The sequence below is a fragment of the Protopterus annectens genome, chromosome 6.part0 (genome assembly GCF_019279795.1).
Source record: "Protopterus annectens isolate FY-2018-M chromosome 6.part0, PAN1.0, whole genome shotgun sequence".
Taxonomy (NCBI): domain Eukaryota; kingdom Metazoa; phylum Chordata; order Ceratodontiformes; family Protopteridae; genus Protopterus; species Protopterus annectens.
Genome location: NC_056737.1, coordinates 266,036,217 through 266,053,295, shown reverse-complemented (window position 1 = coordinate 266,053,295; position 17,079 = coordinate 266,036,217). Strand labels below are relative to the sequence as shown.

Here is a 17,079-nt window from a genome sequence, read left to right as displayed (position 1 = left end):
AAATATGATGGAAGATACTGATTGTGGTTACACAATTTTAGAGAATACTTTAAGAGAAGGGACAAAATCCACAACAATGACCTTACTGGTGGAGTAAATCACTCTCAACACTTTATAAGAAGAAAAAGAAAATATTTTATACCTTCAAATGTATTCTACATGGTTAAATAAAACAAACCTGAATAAGACAGAGATGAGTTAAAAAATAGAATTAAAGAATAAATTATGAAATTAAGCTAACATCCGATGTTAATACTAAAAGGCATATTATACGTATATATACCATTTAAGTAAGGAGCCCTGTTATGTTCATAAATATCAGTGATGATGAATCCAGACAAACAGTAAATGGATTAATAAGCACTTTGCTACAACTTGTTTAAATAAGCTTAGTTTTACTTATTCTTTAAATCTATTAAACACAACTGATATAGAATGCCCAGCCATTTCTCAAGATTCAGTGGTTAGATCACTTTTAATGAGTCTGAATAACATTCAGTCAATCAAACCATTAATTTAAAGGAGAAATAAAGTTCAACAGTATTTGGTATATTTAATTCTAGATTAAGATCATGTATTGTTCCTTACTCCTAGAAAATATCAGATAATATTCTGATACATAATAACGGTAAACATGAAGAAAGATGTAATTATAGACCATTAAACTTAACTTACACTACTGTAAAATGTTCTGAGAGATGTTTACTTGAACTTATAGAATTGGATATGAATAAAAATATAATTGACATTAACCAGCATGGATTTACTAAATGAAAATAGACTCAACCAAATCTTGTTGAGTATTATGACTTAGTAAAATCAGCAGTAGATCCTGGGATTATGAGTGTCTGTCATATTTTTGGACTTTACTAGGGCATTCATTGTCTTGTCTTTCTTAAAAATGTGTGATACCTTTGTCTGAGACAATTATAACCCCTATCTGATCAACTGGATAGTGACATGTTTGGTTGGAAGAATGCAGTCAGTGGTTATTGATGGTTGTTGTTCAGATCCCCTTCCAGTGATGAATGATGTCCTTCAGGAGTTGGTTTTGGGACCATTATTATTTAACATTGTTTTTCCTGCATCTTCCAGGAATACAATATTATTGGTATAAGAAATATGCTGATTGTAAACTGGGTTTTGCAATAACTGATAGAAATGATTGTGAAGACATTAATAGTTTCTTGGCTGAAATAAATGATTACTAGTAGTTTTAGAATATATTTTACTATAAACAAATGTTATACTATGTTCTTTGGAAAACATATTCCACGAGAATCATTATTGATACAAGGTATTCAGTTAATTGAGGTAGAAGTATATAATGACTTGAGTATACTAATTACTCATAATTTCTCATTTTCAAAACATGTTGATCTAGTTATTTCATAAAATTATGAGGCAATTAGGAATATTAATGAGAAATATCAACTTAAGAAGTGGTCAGTATTTAGTTAATCTATATAAAACATTTATTAGGCCAGTATTTGAATATAATAATGCCTTTGTAGTGCATGGAGCACCCTGATTACATTCCAAAATGGGAAAAGAGATAAACCTGTTATGCACTTCTGTGGAGCAAGACCTGACAGTAACTGTGCTTTTAGATGTAACATTTGTTACACACTCCCTAAGTGCTGTTATAGTCTCTTATCAAGCAAGGGTAACAGTCCCTGTATCTCTTTCTTCATACATCCACAAAAGTTTACAGATGTCAGTCTGCAAGCAAGTTATATAAATTAGAGCAGTATTAAAAAATGTCCCTGACTTTTTCCTACAATTTCTATTTACTTGCTCTCTATGGGACAATACTCACTAAGTGCTTTACTATTTTTTTTTTTTTTGTAAACAGTAGTACATGGAGTAGATAAAACTACATGTGGTACAAAGAGTTATGATAGGGTCTCACCGATCATAACCTGTTATTATGTATTCTCAACATGATTATCAAGATTCACCTCTTGAGCTTCATTCTCATGGTTGATTTCTTGGCATCCATGTCTCGAACACAAAGTGTTTATGATCAGAGATGCAATCATGACCCTCTATATTGTCTATAACATAGAACAACTGAATAGACTTGAATCAGTACACAGAAGATTTACAAAAAGAATAAAATCTTTGTCAAATTTATATTATGATTAGAAATGTAAAATATTGTGTTTGTTTAGCATCATTATTTTAAAAGTTAATCATAGGATCTTAGGATTGTAGGATTAGGATTAGGCTATTGACCCAGAGATCATTTTAAGCCTAGCCATTTCAGCCCAATGTAATACCATAGAAATGCTAGCCAATACCCAAGATTGCATTTAGCGATGACTGCCCATGTCCAGGAGGATTGCGGCACTATCCCTGGTAAGAATTTACAGTGCCCCATCCACACGTCCACGTTCCTATTGAACAGTGTCATAGTGGTGCTCTGTTTCACATGAACTGGTAGCCTGTTCCAAAGATGTGGCAGTCGCTGGGAGATAAAACTGTCCCTCCAGCATAACCTATTTAAGTTGTAGGCTGTATTAAAGTCCCTGGAACAGGTAGCCCTAGACACATTTGATTTACAGATATGAAGCAAGTTCATTAGGTTTGGGTCTTGGATTGTTGTGTAGGCCAGGCATAAGTCTCCCCTAAGAAGTCTATATGATATGGAGTATAGTGACAGGGACTTTAGTCAGTCAGTATAAGGCATATGCTGGAGCCCCGTGATCTTCTTTGTTAAAAACCTCTGAGGTCTCTCTAACTGCTGTAGGTGCTTAGTATGATACATGCCGAATGGGATGTTATACTCAATTATGGGCTGGATAAGTACCGAGAAGGGGGTGGGTTTCTTCTTTTCCTCTCGAGGTGATGCCTCTACTAATCAAGTGTGTTATGTAAAAAGTTTTCCTCACTACAGTAGACATATGGTGGTCGAAGTTAAGGTCGCAGTCAATCTATGATCCCAGGTCCCTTACCACTTCATGGGTCCTTAGGGTATTGTTGTTGATTTGATAGTGTGAAGGGACATTGTTTATGCTGAAGGAAATGATGATGCATTCCTTTTCATTCTGTTTGAGACCGTGACTAATACACCAGTCACTGGTCTGTGTGAAACCCTCCTGGAGTATAATGACATAATTTGGGGATTCAATGATTGCAATTAGTTTGCAGTCGTCTGCAAACTTGGTCAGCCACAGCCTTAGTTTTGCCCTTAAGTCCTGAGAAGTATATAGCAAACAGTAGAGGACCCAGCACTGAACCCTGTAGCAAGCCACTGGTAACAGGTCTGCTGGTTGATGTGGAGTCACCCACTTTCATAGAGTATGTCCAGTTTGTGATCCAGGTAGCAACCATTCTTACAATGGACGGGTTTACATTCAGTTTGCTGAGTTCATTGGTAATGCCCAAATGTTGAATTATTTGAAAGGCTTTGCCAAGTTGAGGTATGCTGTGTCCACATATTTGCCTTCATCAATGGCCTTGGGCACACTTGCAAAGAAATCCACCAGATTTAACAGGCAGGATATGCCTTTCACAAGGCCAAATTGGGTAGGATCCAGAGTTTGGAGATCACCTATGTTTTTATTTATGAGATCCATAATGATACTTTCCATGGCCTTACAGATGAGGCTGGTCAGGCCTATGGGTCTGTAATTCCCCAGGTCTGTTACTAGGCCACCTTTGTGGAGGAGAATAACTGTAGCCATTCTCCATTCTGCAGGAACAAAGCCTGTGGTTATGCTATGATTGAAAAGGGTACTTAGTGGTGATGCTGTTTTATGTTTTAGCCTGTTTAGAAGACAGCTTGGGATGTCACCTGGCCTCATAGAGGCTGTGCTTTTTGCCTTGGACAGGGCTTTGAGTACCTGCCTTCAAATATGTAGGGTGGGAGAGTTTGGGAGAGGGTTTGTTGTAAGTTATGAGGGGATAAGGGAGTGAAATTTTCACCAAACCTATCCGCTAACAGGTTCACTGGTTATGTACATAGCTGTAAAAGGCATTATGGTTATCATTGACAGTACTTGCTAGGTTTCTCTCAAAGGAGCTCTTGGAGGATTTGACAAGTTGTCTTATTTGCCTGTTGAGGCTGAGAAGGGTGATTTTCCATTGTTGGAGCCTTGCCTTTGTTTTCTTGGACAGCAACTTTTTGCATTTATTGTAGAGTTTATTGATGCTGGGCTTTTTATTGGTCACACTTTGTATAAAAGGCTTGTATTTCTTAGTTAATGTTGTCTGATGAAGTGGTGTGGTCACCGTGAAAGCGCTTACCACTCTTTTGGATACATCTATTAAAGTTCCTGGATTTTAACCTGTTTGACATGTTGGTGAGGCCAGATCTAGAATGTTTGTTCCCCTTGTTGGGGCATGGACAATTTTTTCCAGAGCATTTGAATTCATAAAGTCAAGGAACTTTTGTGTTAGTGAGTTTGGGCTAGCACAGGACTAATAAAAGAATAAGAGATGATAGATTATTTTTTGTTTCCAAATATTCTCCAATTTCGGAGATACTTAGGAAAGTATTGGAACGATGTTGGCCTTTAGCGGTGAGGATCCAGCCTTGGCAAATTTGTTCCCTAATAGGGTAACATTTTCCTATAGTCGATTTCTTAATTTGAAGGAACTTCTAAATTTAAGGAAAATTGAAGCCGGGATTGATCATTTGGGCTGTTAACCCTGTGGCACTTGTAAGGTTTGTAATAAGGCCAAGAATTTGGATGGGACCTTCATTAATAAAAAGAAATATAGGGCCATGGGCTCTTTCAACTGTCATTCTTGTGGGGCCATATACATCATTGGGTGCGGATGCACACCAATCAGATGGTATATAGGCCAAACTAAAGGAATGGCCAAGAGTCGTATCATGGAACATTTGGGTGTTATTCAGAATGGAAAGTTTAAAGCCCGGTGGCCAATCATTTTTATACAATCCATGGAGGGTCAGATGATAGATTATTTTTTAGTATCTTGGCTAAACGCAACTCTAGCCAGGGAGTTGAATATTTAACTAAATTGTTACAATTGGAAGCTAAGTTAATTATTAATTTTGGTATTCTTCGTCCTAAAGGTCTTAACCAGGAAGTTAATATTTGCATTTTGTGAAAAAGAACAGTGTTATATAAACACAAAGTTCAGGTTTTTAAATGTGATTCCTAAAATACTGAAATATTATTTTTCTAAAGCATTTGGTATTCAGAAACTGTTTGGTTGCCAATAATTGTAATATTGTGATGTTTTGGGTGATTTATACACAAGAGGGTTAAAATTTTGTCTCACTATGGTGATGCAACTTTTAATTGTTTCATGGATTGATTGAATAGTTGTTAATTGTTATATAAAGTGAAGTTGTTAATGGTGTAAAAGTCATTCCTTTGAAGGCACCTAGCCAAGGTACCAGGAAGAATCATTAAATAGTTTGATTTTACCTGCGTGGTTTGGAGTATTAATTTATAGCTTAATCATCTCTGCTCCAGTTATTTCACTCTTTTATTTTTTGTTTATATTTTTTAGTGGTAGTTTTGTTTCATAATTCGCTAGCATAGGTTTCCCAGTTGATGATGGGATAATTGAAATCCCCCATAACCAGTGTGTTCGATAAAATTTGGATTGTCTTCAGTTTGGCTAAGTAGGCTTTGTGGGTGTCATGACCTATCGAGGGGGATCTATAACTGGGTAAGACTTGAATGGGAGTCTTACCCACCATAATCTGGACCTGGAGTAACCCCTTGGAGTTGTTCAGTCTAATTAGATGGGAGGTGAATTTATCTCTAATATAGATTGAAACACCACCTTCTTTGATTTTCACACATTCATTCTGCAGTCTAAAGGTGTGGAAGGTATTCTACCCTTGCAGGGCTGGGGTACTCTCTTAGGGCTTAAACCAGGTTTCTGTGACTGTACAGAAATCTAGTGATATAAGTGCTTCCAGGGAGTGCAGTTTTTGGTTTAAGCTCCTAGCATGTAGCAGCATGACCCTTATTTTGTTCTAATTGGTAATGTTGTTTTCAGGACTTTGCCTAAAAAAGGCACTATGGAGAAGGCAAAAGCCTTTGCCAGAAGCTAAAAGCCTAGGGGTGCCAGGTGCAAACCGTCTCTGGAAAAGCAGCGAGGTTTGTCGACCATGACTTCCCAGGCTGATAGGAACTGGATCTCATTTGAATGACACCAAAAACTGAGCCAATTATTGAAATCAATCATTTTTTGTTTTTACTATGGCATCATTCTAAGTGAGGGTAGTATGCTGCTCAAGGCTAGGAGTACACCTGCCTGAGACAAACACTCAAGAGAGCTCAACCATGTCTCTGTTCATATTGTCCAGTGAGGTATGTCTCAGGTGATTCACACCAACACGAGCTATGACAGAGTCATAATGATAATTGTTGCTGGGTGACCTGAGTGCATGCGTGATTTGATGAATCCTGGTACCAGACAGGAAGTTGACTGTGACTTTCTCCTTGTCCAACCTGGTGAGTAGGGCATCCAGGTGTCTCACTATTGATTCTCCAATGACAAAACGTTGTTTTATTTTTGAGTGCTACACCTTACTGACTTGGTTGGTGAGACACTGGTGTTGCTATGTCATGGGTGCTGTGGTGACTGTGTTAGCTGTAGCAGTCTTGTGTTTTTGGAGGTCTTTGGTATTTCATTAGGTTTTTTGAGAGAACCTCTCATGGCTTATAATGCATTAGGTAATGGAATTCTGCTGTCTACTATGGATTTAGACATTAATGATTGCTCTACTACTCATAAATGATTAAATTGTAAATATAAAGCAACAAGTTATAGAACAAGAATCAGAGAATCATATATCACACAAAACAAATCCAATTTTTGGAGAATGCTACCACTTTGAATATGGAAGTCTGCTCCATTAACAGTTTTTAAAACAAACCTTGATGAATATGTGGAAGACTGACTATATGAAGTAAGGCTAAAGGAATGGGCTTCAGTGATGACTGATGGGTTTGCAGTATTTTTAAAGTAGACTGTTGACTTATGAAACAAGTATCAGGACCAGGCAGGTGAGAAATAACAATCATGGAACTGTGGGATAAAAGGCAGAGGAAAACTATTTTCAATGTATATTATAGTGACACATGAACTGTAAATCTATCTGACAGTAAGTACAGTATATATGTTAGTTAACTACAATTGTTATGACAAACTTTGTATCATGGGAAGTTAAGGCTACGTTTGGGAAAGAGGTCTTTCTCCCAGCTTTAGACTATGGGTTGCCACCTGTTATCATAAATACGGTAAATCATGTTAAGAAATTACAGATAACCAAGAAAATGTCTGTCAGATTTACTCAGCACACTCCCAAAATTGGTCACCTCTGTATCATTTTTCAAAATGTGGGCTAGCTCATATTAACTCAGTGACCACCTCTTTATGCTGAATCATACAAGTGAAATGATAATGTTAGCACTCATTTTAGACTCGAATCCAAGACCCCCAGCACACTGTACTGATGTCACTACCAGTAGACTAGTGTAAAAGCCTCTGGACCAGAGCACTCTTCCATTCATACTCTTACGAGCTGGATTACTTCCTCAGTTTGGTCCATAAGCATTACTTAAAAATTATTCTACGGATACTCAGAGCTTCATTATCTCTTCTCCCCTACCACTCCACATTAGTCCTTGGTTTGTAGAAGTTTTGTAGAATTTGTAGCAGTGAATTTTCCACAACAAACATTCATTCCATTGTATAAACAGATGAAGAGAGCATTGGATAAAAATTTCCTTAAACTGTACCCCACTGGTAATCTTTCTCATGTAGACTCTACTATGCATCACTCCACATTGTTCTCCTTTAGTGGCCTATTTGTCTATCGCCATAATAAAAGTGAGGCAGTATTACAGCACAATTGCTTGACAATACAATGTTCTAGGGCAGCTTATTGAAATGCATACTTTTGCTATAATTAGTAATTACATCATTGGTGTTTTATTGCTTTGCATTCCCTTTCTTCCACAAAAAAGTACAAAAGTAGTGAGTTCATTTTGTAAAAAATGAATGTAGTTCTCATTGCCATCAACATTAGTTGTAGTTTTAGCCTACCTTACTTCACACAGTGTTATACTTACTACTTCATGGGCATAGCTAGAATTTTTGGAGGTGTACACCATCTATCAAAATGTAGCCCAGTCTCTCCCAATGTTAACCCTCACTACCATTCCAACCCAGATATTGTATTTTTCCTGTTTTTCTTGACAGCAGGCCTTTCCAGTACTAAAACAAACTACTAAAATGACAGTCTTAACAACAGCAACAAAAGAAATAGACAGGTCATCATTAATGAAATTTACAGCTTAATAAAAAGAGCTCTGCTCCATAACACAGAAGGATGGAGCCCTTATGATGATCCTATGACCCAGATAATGACTTAGAGTAGTGGCTCTGGTGCTGTAGAAGTCAACTAGGAAGTAGGAGGGAGCAGAATATGTTGACTTGCACAGGAAAGGGTGACAGTCTGGTCTGATGCAACAGTGGATCCTACTGAGAATAGTTAAATGACATGCAAGTTTAAACCAGGGGCATGCTCTTGGGTACTGACAAGCTGAGTTGGCAATAGTCCTCTGGGAGACTGTAGTTTCCTGGGAAGACATATGTAGAAATGTGCATGTCCTAGAACTAGAAGGAGGCCACTGCGAGGCCTCCATGGCAAAAAGCATGTACACCAGCTACCATGGAGGGTGAGCTCATCTATAATCCCCTGATGACTTCCTTGATGATGACCTTTTATGGTCAGCTCTAACCCTGCTAACCCTAGTAAACAGGAAATGAATGAACCGAAATGGGCGTGAGAAAATTATGGTTGCAAGGCAAAGGGGAGGAAACAGAAGATAAGAAATAATAATAAAAAAAAACATAAGTGTGCGGCTGTTTTTTTTTTTTTTATTATTTTATTTAAATTTAAGCACGCTTTACTGCATGAAGGAAATAAATAATTTAAAAATGCAGAACTCATTCTTATCATGTTACAATGACATACAGCTGAGACAGTTGTTGGGGATCGGGAAGGTGAAGCCCCACTAAAGTGCCGGCCTTAAGATAAGACACAAAGATGTCTTCTGTCCCTTTCTGGTCACTAGTCAAGTACATGTTCAGAAGTCTCAGGGGCCTTGCTGAGGAAGAGTGGAGATGTTCACAGTAGTCAAGTAGTTTTCCTGTAGCAGTGAAAACAGGACAATGTAAACTACCTCAATGGAGCATGTGGAAAAATGAAACAAATATATAAAATAAAATATTAGCTTAAAACTGGATTTGAGAAGGATGACAGTAGGCAGGGGTCAAACAGAAGACAATATAAATTAAAAAAAATGCATAGTAACTATGCCTGAGATTTTCTTCTTTTTTGTAATTCTGTCGCACCTTACTGAACAAAACAAATAATTCAAAGCACAATACCATACCTAAGAGCCTTACAAAGGTAAGTATCTAGCCTGTTTTCCCAGGTCATGTTGCAAGTGACAGATCACCCAGCAGTTCATGAGCAGGTAGTGTTAATGGTTGTATTGTTAACGCAATCCTCTTAATATCACCTACAGCAGACATGTAATAAAGCAGCAGGAGAGCTATATGATGTCTTGTACTGTAAAAAGGTGTGCTCAAAATACAGAAGAATGATGAATCCATTTTCACAGGTTCAGCAGCACTTACCTGTTGGTTTAAAGGGAAGGTTTGAGTAATTTTTCCCGGTTTCAGTTTATCAATATCAAACACAACAGAGGATAGATGATCATTGAGGAAAATATCCTTGTCATAAAGACTCAGTTCCAACACATTCTAAAAAGAAAATTGAAAAAAAAATTGTTTGTACCATTGAAAAATGATAATATGTTATTTTTGTTGAATTGCTAAAATTAGGATTCATCAACAAGTGATCTTACTTGAAGCAAATGCTTCGAACTTTAACCAATGTATCCTGAAAGAGTACATAACTTATGGACAGTAAACTCCTAAAAACTATGAAAGCCTACTCACTTCATAAAATTCTAATAAAGTGCATAATGCAAAGCAGATCAATTTGTATTTTTACACATGATTATTTACTAATGAAAACTATCCCTTATAATTGGTTACTAGCTGCTCCCTAGAACTGTGCATAGTGCATGGGGAAGTTAAAATACTAGCAGCCTGACAACCAGATTTAAAAATTTTGCCTCATTGTGGAAAATGAATTTGCATGATAGTGATAGGCAACCATGCACAGGGTATAGGCAATTTGGAAAAACAAGCTGCGCTTTGTATTCATGGCAAGCAGCACGGTCTAGCGTGGTATATAGTAAAGGCCATATAAGATCATGATAATGAGTTTGTTTGTCTCTTTTGGCTTTTCCCGGTTAGGGGTCGCCACAGCAGAACTCCAGTCCGCTAATGATTGGCAGTAGATTTTTACGTGCCGAGTTGCCAGCCCTGACGCACAATCTTCAACAAAGGTACGCCCATTCATGCATGTCTCCACACAGAAGACTCTCTAGCTGAGAATCGAACAGGACAACATCTTACTGTGAGGCGACAACGCTACCGCAGCACCACCATCGCAGTATAAGATCATGATAATGCTTCATCAATCCCTAGCACTGTTTAATGATTCACTCACTCTGAACATGAGCATTTGGCTGGGTTCAAATATATAGTGGATGCAGCTCCGCTGTGTTTCTGAATTGTTCCACCACTTTGTTTAGTCTTATTATTGTACACTGAGATGCTTATTTTAATAATATTACTCATTATCATGATAATGAGTAATATTATTAAAATAATTCCCAATGAATACGGAGGTATATGTGGCATTACATAAATTAGCTACAGGATCCTTTCTGTGACCTACTGGGGACACACTGTGGGTATTTCAGGCATCTGTCTTAAGGATACTCCATCAGTTTCTCAATAGCTATGCTTCATAATCTGGGGGAGCATACGTGGTTCCCACATATGCCAGAGGAGAGATCAATATTATTTTGTTCATGTTTCTCTCCATTTATTTTACCATTACATGGAGTAGCACAATGATTTTCAACCATCCTACTAGATCCTCACATGTAGCAGCATCAGTAGTACCACCACCACCACCACCAGAAGCACTTAGCACACTTGGGTCCCACCCTGCCACAATTGCCTTCACACCACCTTCCCTATCTGCACCACCCACCTCAGGTAGTCCTGCATTCGATGCTGGTACAGATGAACCCACCAGTAGCAATGCCAGTGGACATAACATCTCTGTTAACCATCAGCAGCTGACAGACATTGTGGGAGACATTATTGATTGGAGGGTGGATGACCAGATTGGTCAAATGTAAAATGTGCTTCAGCAAATCATTGAGTTACATCCCTGTCCAGTGCTGTCTCCACCATCTAAGACAGGGCCCAGTGATGATGGTATCCATGGTCTGCAAACACTCCATCCTTTTCCCCAACCTGGTGTTCTCCACCCAATTGTGTCCATGCCTAACCCTTTGATTGTTCAATCCCCCCCCCTTGTCTGACATCTTCTTCACCACTGTATCCCCCCTCCCTCATTGTTTTACCTCACACTCTGTCATTCATGTCTGTCTTCCTTGCTGCCAAACCTAACAGTCTTACATTCATCTTACCTCCCTTACTTCCTTCTCCAACTTTAATTCTCTTTCTGCATGAGAAATGGGCACCTGTCCCACTAAAAAAAGATTCTACCTTTGCCAACTACATCTTGCACATTCCTTAGTTGTTCACCTTCTGTTCTAACCTCTGCTTGCTTTCCCTTTTCACCTGTTTCCTATAGTCTCATTTGCAAGCTTTAATCCAGTCAAAAAATAGATGAACACACCTCGATAGCAATCTGAACTTTGAACACCACATATCCACAGTAGCAATGAAATCCTTCTATGTGGTACATATTATAAGTAAAGGGATCTTATCTAGATCTAAGGATGTTAAAATTCCATTATACTCAACCCTCATCAGACCAATAACTGAGTACAATGCTCCCGTTTGCATGTACCTCACCAGACACCTGCAACAATGGGAGACACCACAGAAGTTTCTCACCAGGACATTACAGGGCACACAAAACAAGTCTTACATCGAAAGACTGAAAGCTCTGTCACTGTATTCTGTCTCTTAAAGGTTGCTATGGGTGACTTGTGTATGGCTTATAAGGCATTCTCTGACCCAGCCCTGATGGAAATGCTACACATTCATAAATCAAACTGCATGAGGGTGGTGCCCATGTTCCTCCTGGACAGAATAAATTGGTATTATCTTATCTCAGTGAACATCAATCACCTAACCACCATGTCTAGACTTGTAAGGGCTTTAGGTCCATTAGTCTAGTAACCTCCTATGAACCTATGGATATATGAACCTAAACACATGTCCATGTGGGCTGCCAAATAACTTATCATTTCTGATTGTGCTGTGCATGACAAGTTGCGAACAGAACATTGATGCACATGTATAACTGAAGTGGGCTGGCACTGATCTCTGAATACCAATTATTAAGTACAACCACTATCATGCACTACATATAGTGGCCTCAGCTGCCATCAGGTGTGCAAATGAGTTAAGCATCATTGCGCAACAGTCTGCATGTACAATGTAAGACATGGCACTGTGATTGTTTCCACAGCTCAACCTGTAAATGTGCTTGTCCAGTCTAACTGAAAAGGGTTGAGGATTAGATTCCCTTCAAGGTTGAATGCTTTCTGTGTCTTTTATTCTGTCATTCTGCAAGCATGTAACAATCACCTGCTATGTGCTTCACTGACTCCTTCAGTGTGACTACTTCCACAGCTCAGCCTGTAAATGAAGTGTTCTGTACAGTCTTTAGTGGGAGAGAGTTGAGGGTCTATATCTCTGAGGGTTGAATAGAGGTACATAATTGATATAGTAGGTTGCTTATTTCATGAGATTTGCATTATAATACAGGTGCAGTGGTCAGGCTGTGCTGATATTATATTTGCTTTTGTTGCTATATCTTGTTACTTTTCTGCACCTGAATCACTGTGTGTTTTTTTTACCTTCTTTATCTTCAGCTACTTGGGATTGATATCTGTGTATCTCATACCCCATTCTCCATCGTCTTCCACATCCCTGATTGTGTCACCACCTCCCTTTGAAATCTTCTCTACATTATATGCTTGTTTCTGTGGTCCTACTACCTCCTCTACTTTCCTACCTTAAACCCATATTTCCTTACTGCCTTCCACAAGTACCTTCTCTGCATATATATCCTTGGGTTAAAAAGAAGTACACAAAACAAAATGAATGGAGACCTCCAAGATGAAAAATGAACTTAGTTTATTGTAGGAAGAAGTAGAGCAGCACATATGCCTCATGGTCATATATGGTGGCTACAAACTTCCTTTCTCTTGCCATAACTGTGTCAGCAGGTTTATGCAGAGTGCTTTAATACTCATTATCAACAGATGAGCACCACTGCTGCTCATAGTTCCCTGGGGACACACTGGCACTGCAGGAAATTCTGTTTATTTGCACAGGTTCCTGCTATGGCCACAATGAGGAACTGCTCATCTCACACACTTGCCTGGCTACATACAATGTTAATGAGCATCTGGGCTCAACACACACACACACACACACACACACACACACACACACACACACACACACACACACACACACACACACACACACAAACACACACACAATAGAGTCAGGTTGGCTTCAGTCATGGGCATGCCATTTCAGTCTCCAGGTGAACTTGTGTCATTAGATATGATTCTGTTGTGTTACTTAGTAAAACATATAATAGCAACTATCTGCCACACCATAACTTTCAGCTGAAAAATGAAAATGATCATCTGTTCTTAAACACATTATTTAGTGGAAACTACAAGAAAATTACAGCACAGATAAAGTCTTCTTTAAGTAAAACCATAAACTTCCCATAGTGGAGGCTCATGGGAGTATAGTCAAATTGACCCTTAAGGACATAGTCCCTCTGAAGGCTCATTGCTTCTTGCTTTTTTTTTAAGTGTTTACTGGTACAGTCACTAGCAAAGGCAAACCTCACTAGTTGTAGGCATGCTATGTTTCACCACTTTTATTTCAGCTTGTAATTACAACATAATTGGGTTGTTTGGGAATATTTTAGAAACATAGAGCTTACAAAAAGCCTGATGTCGACAACATTAGGGTATCTGCAAAAAGTCCTAAACAATATCCAAACCACAGGATAAGAAATGTCACACAGGCAAACCATTTAGTAAAAGCCTCAAGACAGACTCAGCTAAGTTGGAATCTGCACTGCATAACACCTTAAACCTTACATAGTGAAGGCCTATGAGATATACGAATTACCTCTTTTAAGGACATATCAATGTTTTAGTTACATGGCTTCAAAATGCCAATGAATTTTAAGTTTAAGGTATTGCATGCTGAAGACTCTAGGTTATAATATGAAGTGCGCCCATGTTACCACACAGCTTTATGATTTCTAGACATAGACCTGAAACACGTTTCCCCAAATAAGGAAACCTTGTCTAGTCAGTAAGCTGAAACAAACAATAACTTATTCATTTTAACAATAAAAATTATTTGCGCTCATCCAAGGTATGCATTATGGCTGGTACCTACTTGTCTGAACCAAAACCTACAGTTACATGACATTCATAGTTACATAAGTACAACAGCAAACTGCAAACATATCTCATGTCTACTGCCAAGTGGAATGGAAAACAGAAGGCTTCTGCATATTTATCCCTGGGATACACAAACACATGGGCAACATCAGCATTATATTACAAACTCCACTAATAATAACTGAGTTTGTAAATGCTGCATTGTATGTTACATGCAGACAGTCTCAGTGGTACACTGAAAAGAAGGCTATTACTTTCATTTCATGCTGATCGTATACTGCACCATTTAAGCACTTGCATTAAAAGCTGAGCACAGAACTAACCATAATATAGTTTTCATTTAAAATAGTTATATTTACATTATTATCATTAGGATCATAGGAATTGCAAAACAAGTGAGTCCCAAGACCATTCTGCTTTTCCAATGTTCACCCTCAGGTTGTGCCCTCATAATAAGTGGGGTGAGACATGGTTGTCCAGGGATGAATTTACAGATACTCATCCAGTCATCAAGGTTGGATTTGAAGAATGCTAGGATGTAACTTTGATTAACATGTAGGGGTAGTTTATTCCTGAGCTGGGGTAACACTGGGTAATAAATCTGTCCTTCCAATTAGTTTTTGTATTTATATTGGAGATTTAAGCTCTTAGTTCTGGCACTTGTGGAACTGTTGGTTTTTCAGAGATGCGAGAAATCAAAGAGGGTTGGATTCCTAATGGTACAGAAGGCCAGCCATAAAATTCGTCATAGAAGCCAGCAAAAGCTTGAGTACACATATAGGTATGTGACAGGTATGTGCCATTACAAAAAGAAAATACTTATCAAAAACAAAGGAGGGAAACTCTTGCCTCTCAAGTTATCCACCAAAATTTGGAGTTTCCATCACCACATCCCTGGTACAGAAACAGAATTTCCTGCAGTGCCATTGACCCGGGTTATGCTAGTAGTGCACCTGTTGCAGGGTTGGCTGGGGAGACAGAGAAGGTTGAAGAAGCCAAGGATACTTCACCTCTTTTATAGGTGTCAGGATTTTTTCATTGTCTCACAACCCAACAGTATGACAGAAGTTCATAGAATATAGGTGACACTACTACGAGATGTTGACAGATGACAAAGTAAGCACCAGTGAATATGAACACAATACCTTAATATTATAATTTGCACATCTAACACTGTGAGTGAGGAAATGTACAAAAAGCAAGTACCTGACCAGGCATATGCAGTTAGATATTTCCATGACCTCATAGCTCTCAATCGCCTGAATTTGCAGAGTATTTTGGATACTACTTCATATTTTTTGATATTTTCCCGACAAAATTTATGGATTATTGGCAAATTGTTGAAGACTGCAAAAACTAAATAATGGCCGTTTCAGACTTCATATCCTTCAGAAAATACATGTCAGTGCAAAACCTGTTATTCTAGGAATTTTCAAAGAAAATAAGAACAATATTTAAACTCAGTCCCTGATTTTTGGCATCTGTCCCACATTATTTTTTCAGAAAAAAAATATAGTTGAATTGTAGCTGCTGTTTCCACATTATTATTGTTTTTCTTTTCCATATTCTTACAATAAGAGGTTGAGAGTCATGCATGACCTCGATATTCAGTCTCTGCACAGCATAAAAAGACCAAAGAGACATGTAAACATTCAGCTGAGCCTCAGATACCTTTAACATATTAATAGGGTCTACCAAAATATCTAAAATGCCTTTAGTAACCAAGCAAGTCAGAGAATGACATACCTAAAATTTAAGCAGAAGGAGCTATTTCCTTAAAAATACACAGTCACAATTTCTCAGGTGATGGCCTAGTACTCACAGTCTGCTCTTTGTGCTCCAGTCCTACTAAGGGGAATCCTGTTTTGTTACCATCATTTCCACTCCCACTACTGATACTTTATCCCAACTCAGCTGTGGCCCATTTGGGGTAATTTGTGTTTGTCTCCCCTGAAAATCAGCTGTCATCTTTCTGTCCACTTGGTCATTGCACACACACACACACACACACACACACACACACACACACACACACACACACACACACACACACACCTATACAGCACACACACAAACACACACACACACACACACACACACACACACACACACACACACACACACACACACACACACACACAGAAAGCCAACAGTACCAGTGGATCTGATCAGTAGAAAGACTGTAGGTTCTATTCCAGAACAAGATACTTGAATTCATTTTCTAGTATTGACACTGCATTGCAGCGTAAGCAGGTGCTACATTCCTGAGTATGCTGTCCTTCAAAAGAGATGTTAAACTTGGGTCCCATCTCCTGAAGTGGTAGTAGCTCAGGTGGATATAAAGGATCCCATGTCACTTTTCAAAAATTAGGGGCTCCTTATTAATCTGGCAGTTAGTGCAGACGTTGAAAACTATGAGCTGTTAGAAGTTGCTTCTAGTACTACAAGGTTTTATTCTTTCTGCCTCACTTTGTCTACTGTGTGACGCTGAGCAAGTTTTTTCAAC

At 38.4% G+C, this 17,079-nt stretch overlaps 1 protein-coding gene across 1 annotated transcript in view; it reads right to left on the bottom strand.

Annotated features, from left to right (window-relative positions):
• Positions 1-17,079, bottom strand: part of PLA2G4F (phospholipase A2 group IVF) — a 1,189,208-nt gene that overhangs the window by 745,487 nt on the left and 426,642 nt on the right. The window contains exon 4 of the mRNA XM_044074012.1: positions 9,646-9,771. Coding sequence (XP_043929947.1) covers positions 9,646-9,771 — 126 coding nt within the window. The remainder of the gene's footprint in view (positions 1-9,645; positions 9,772-17,079) is intronic.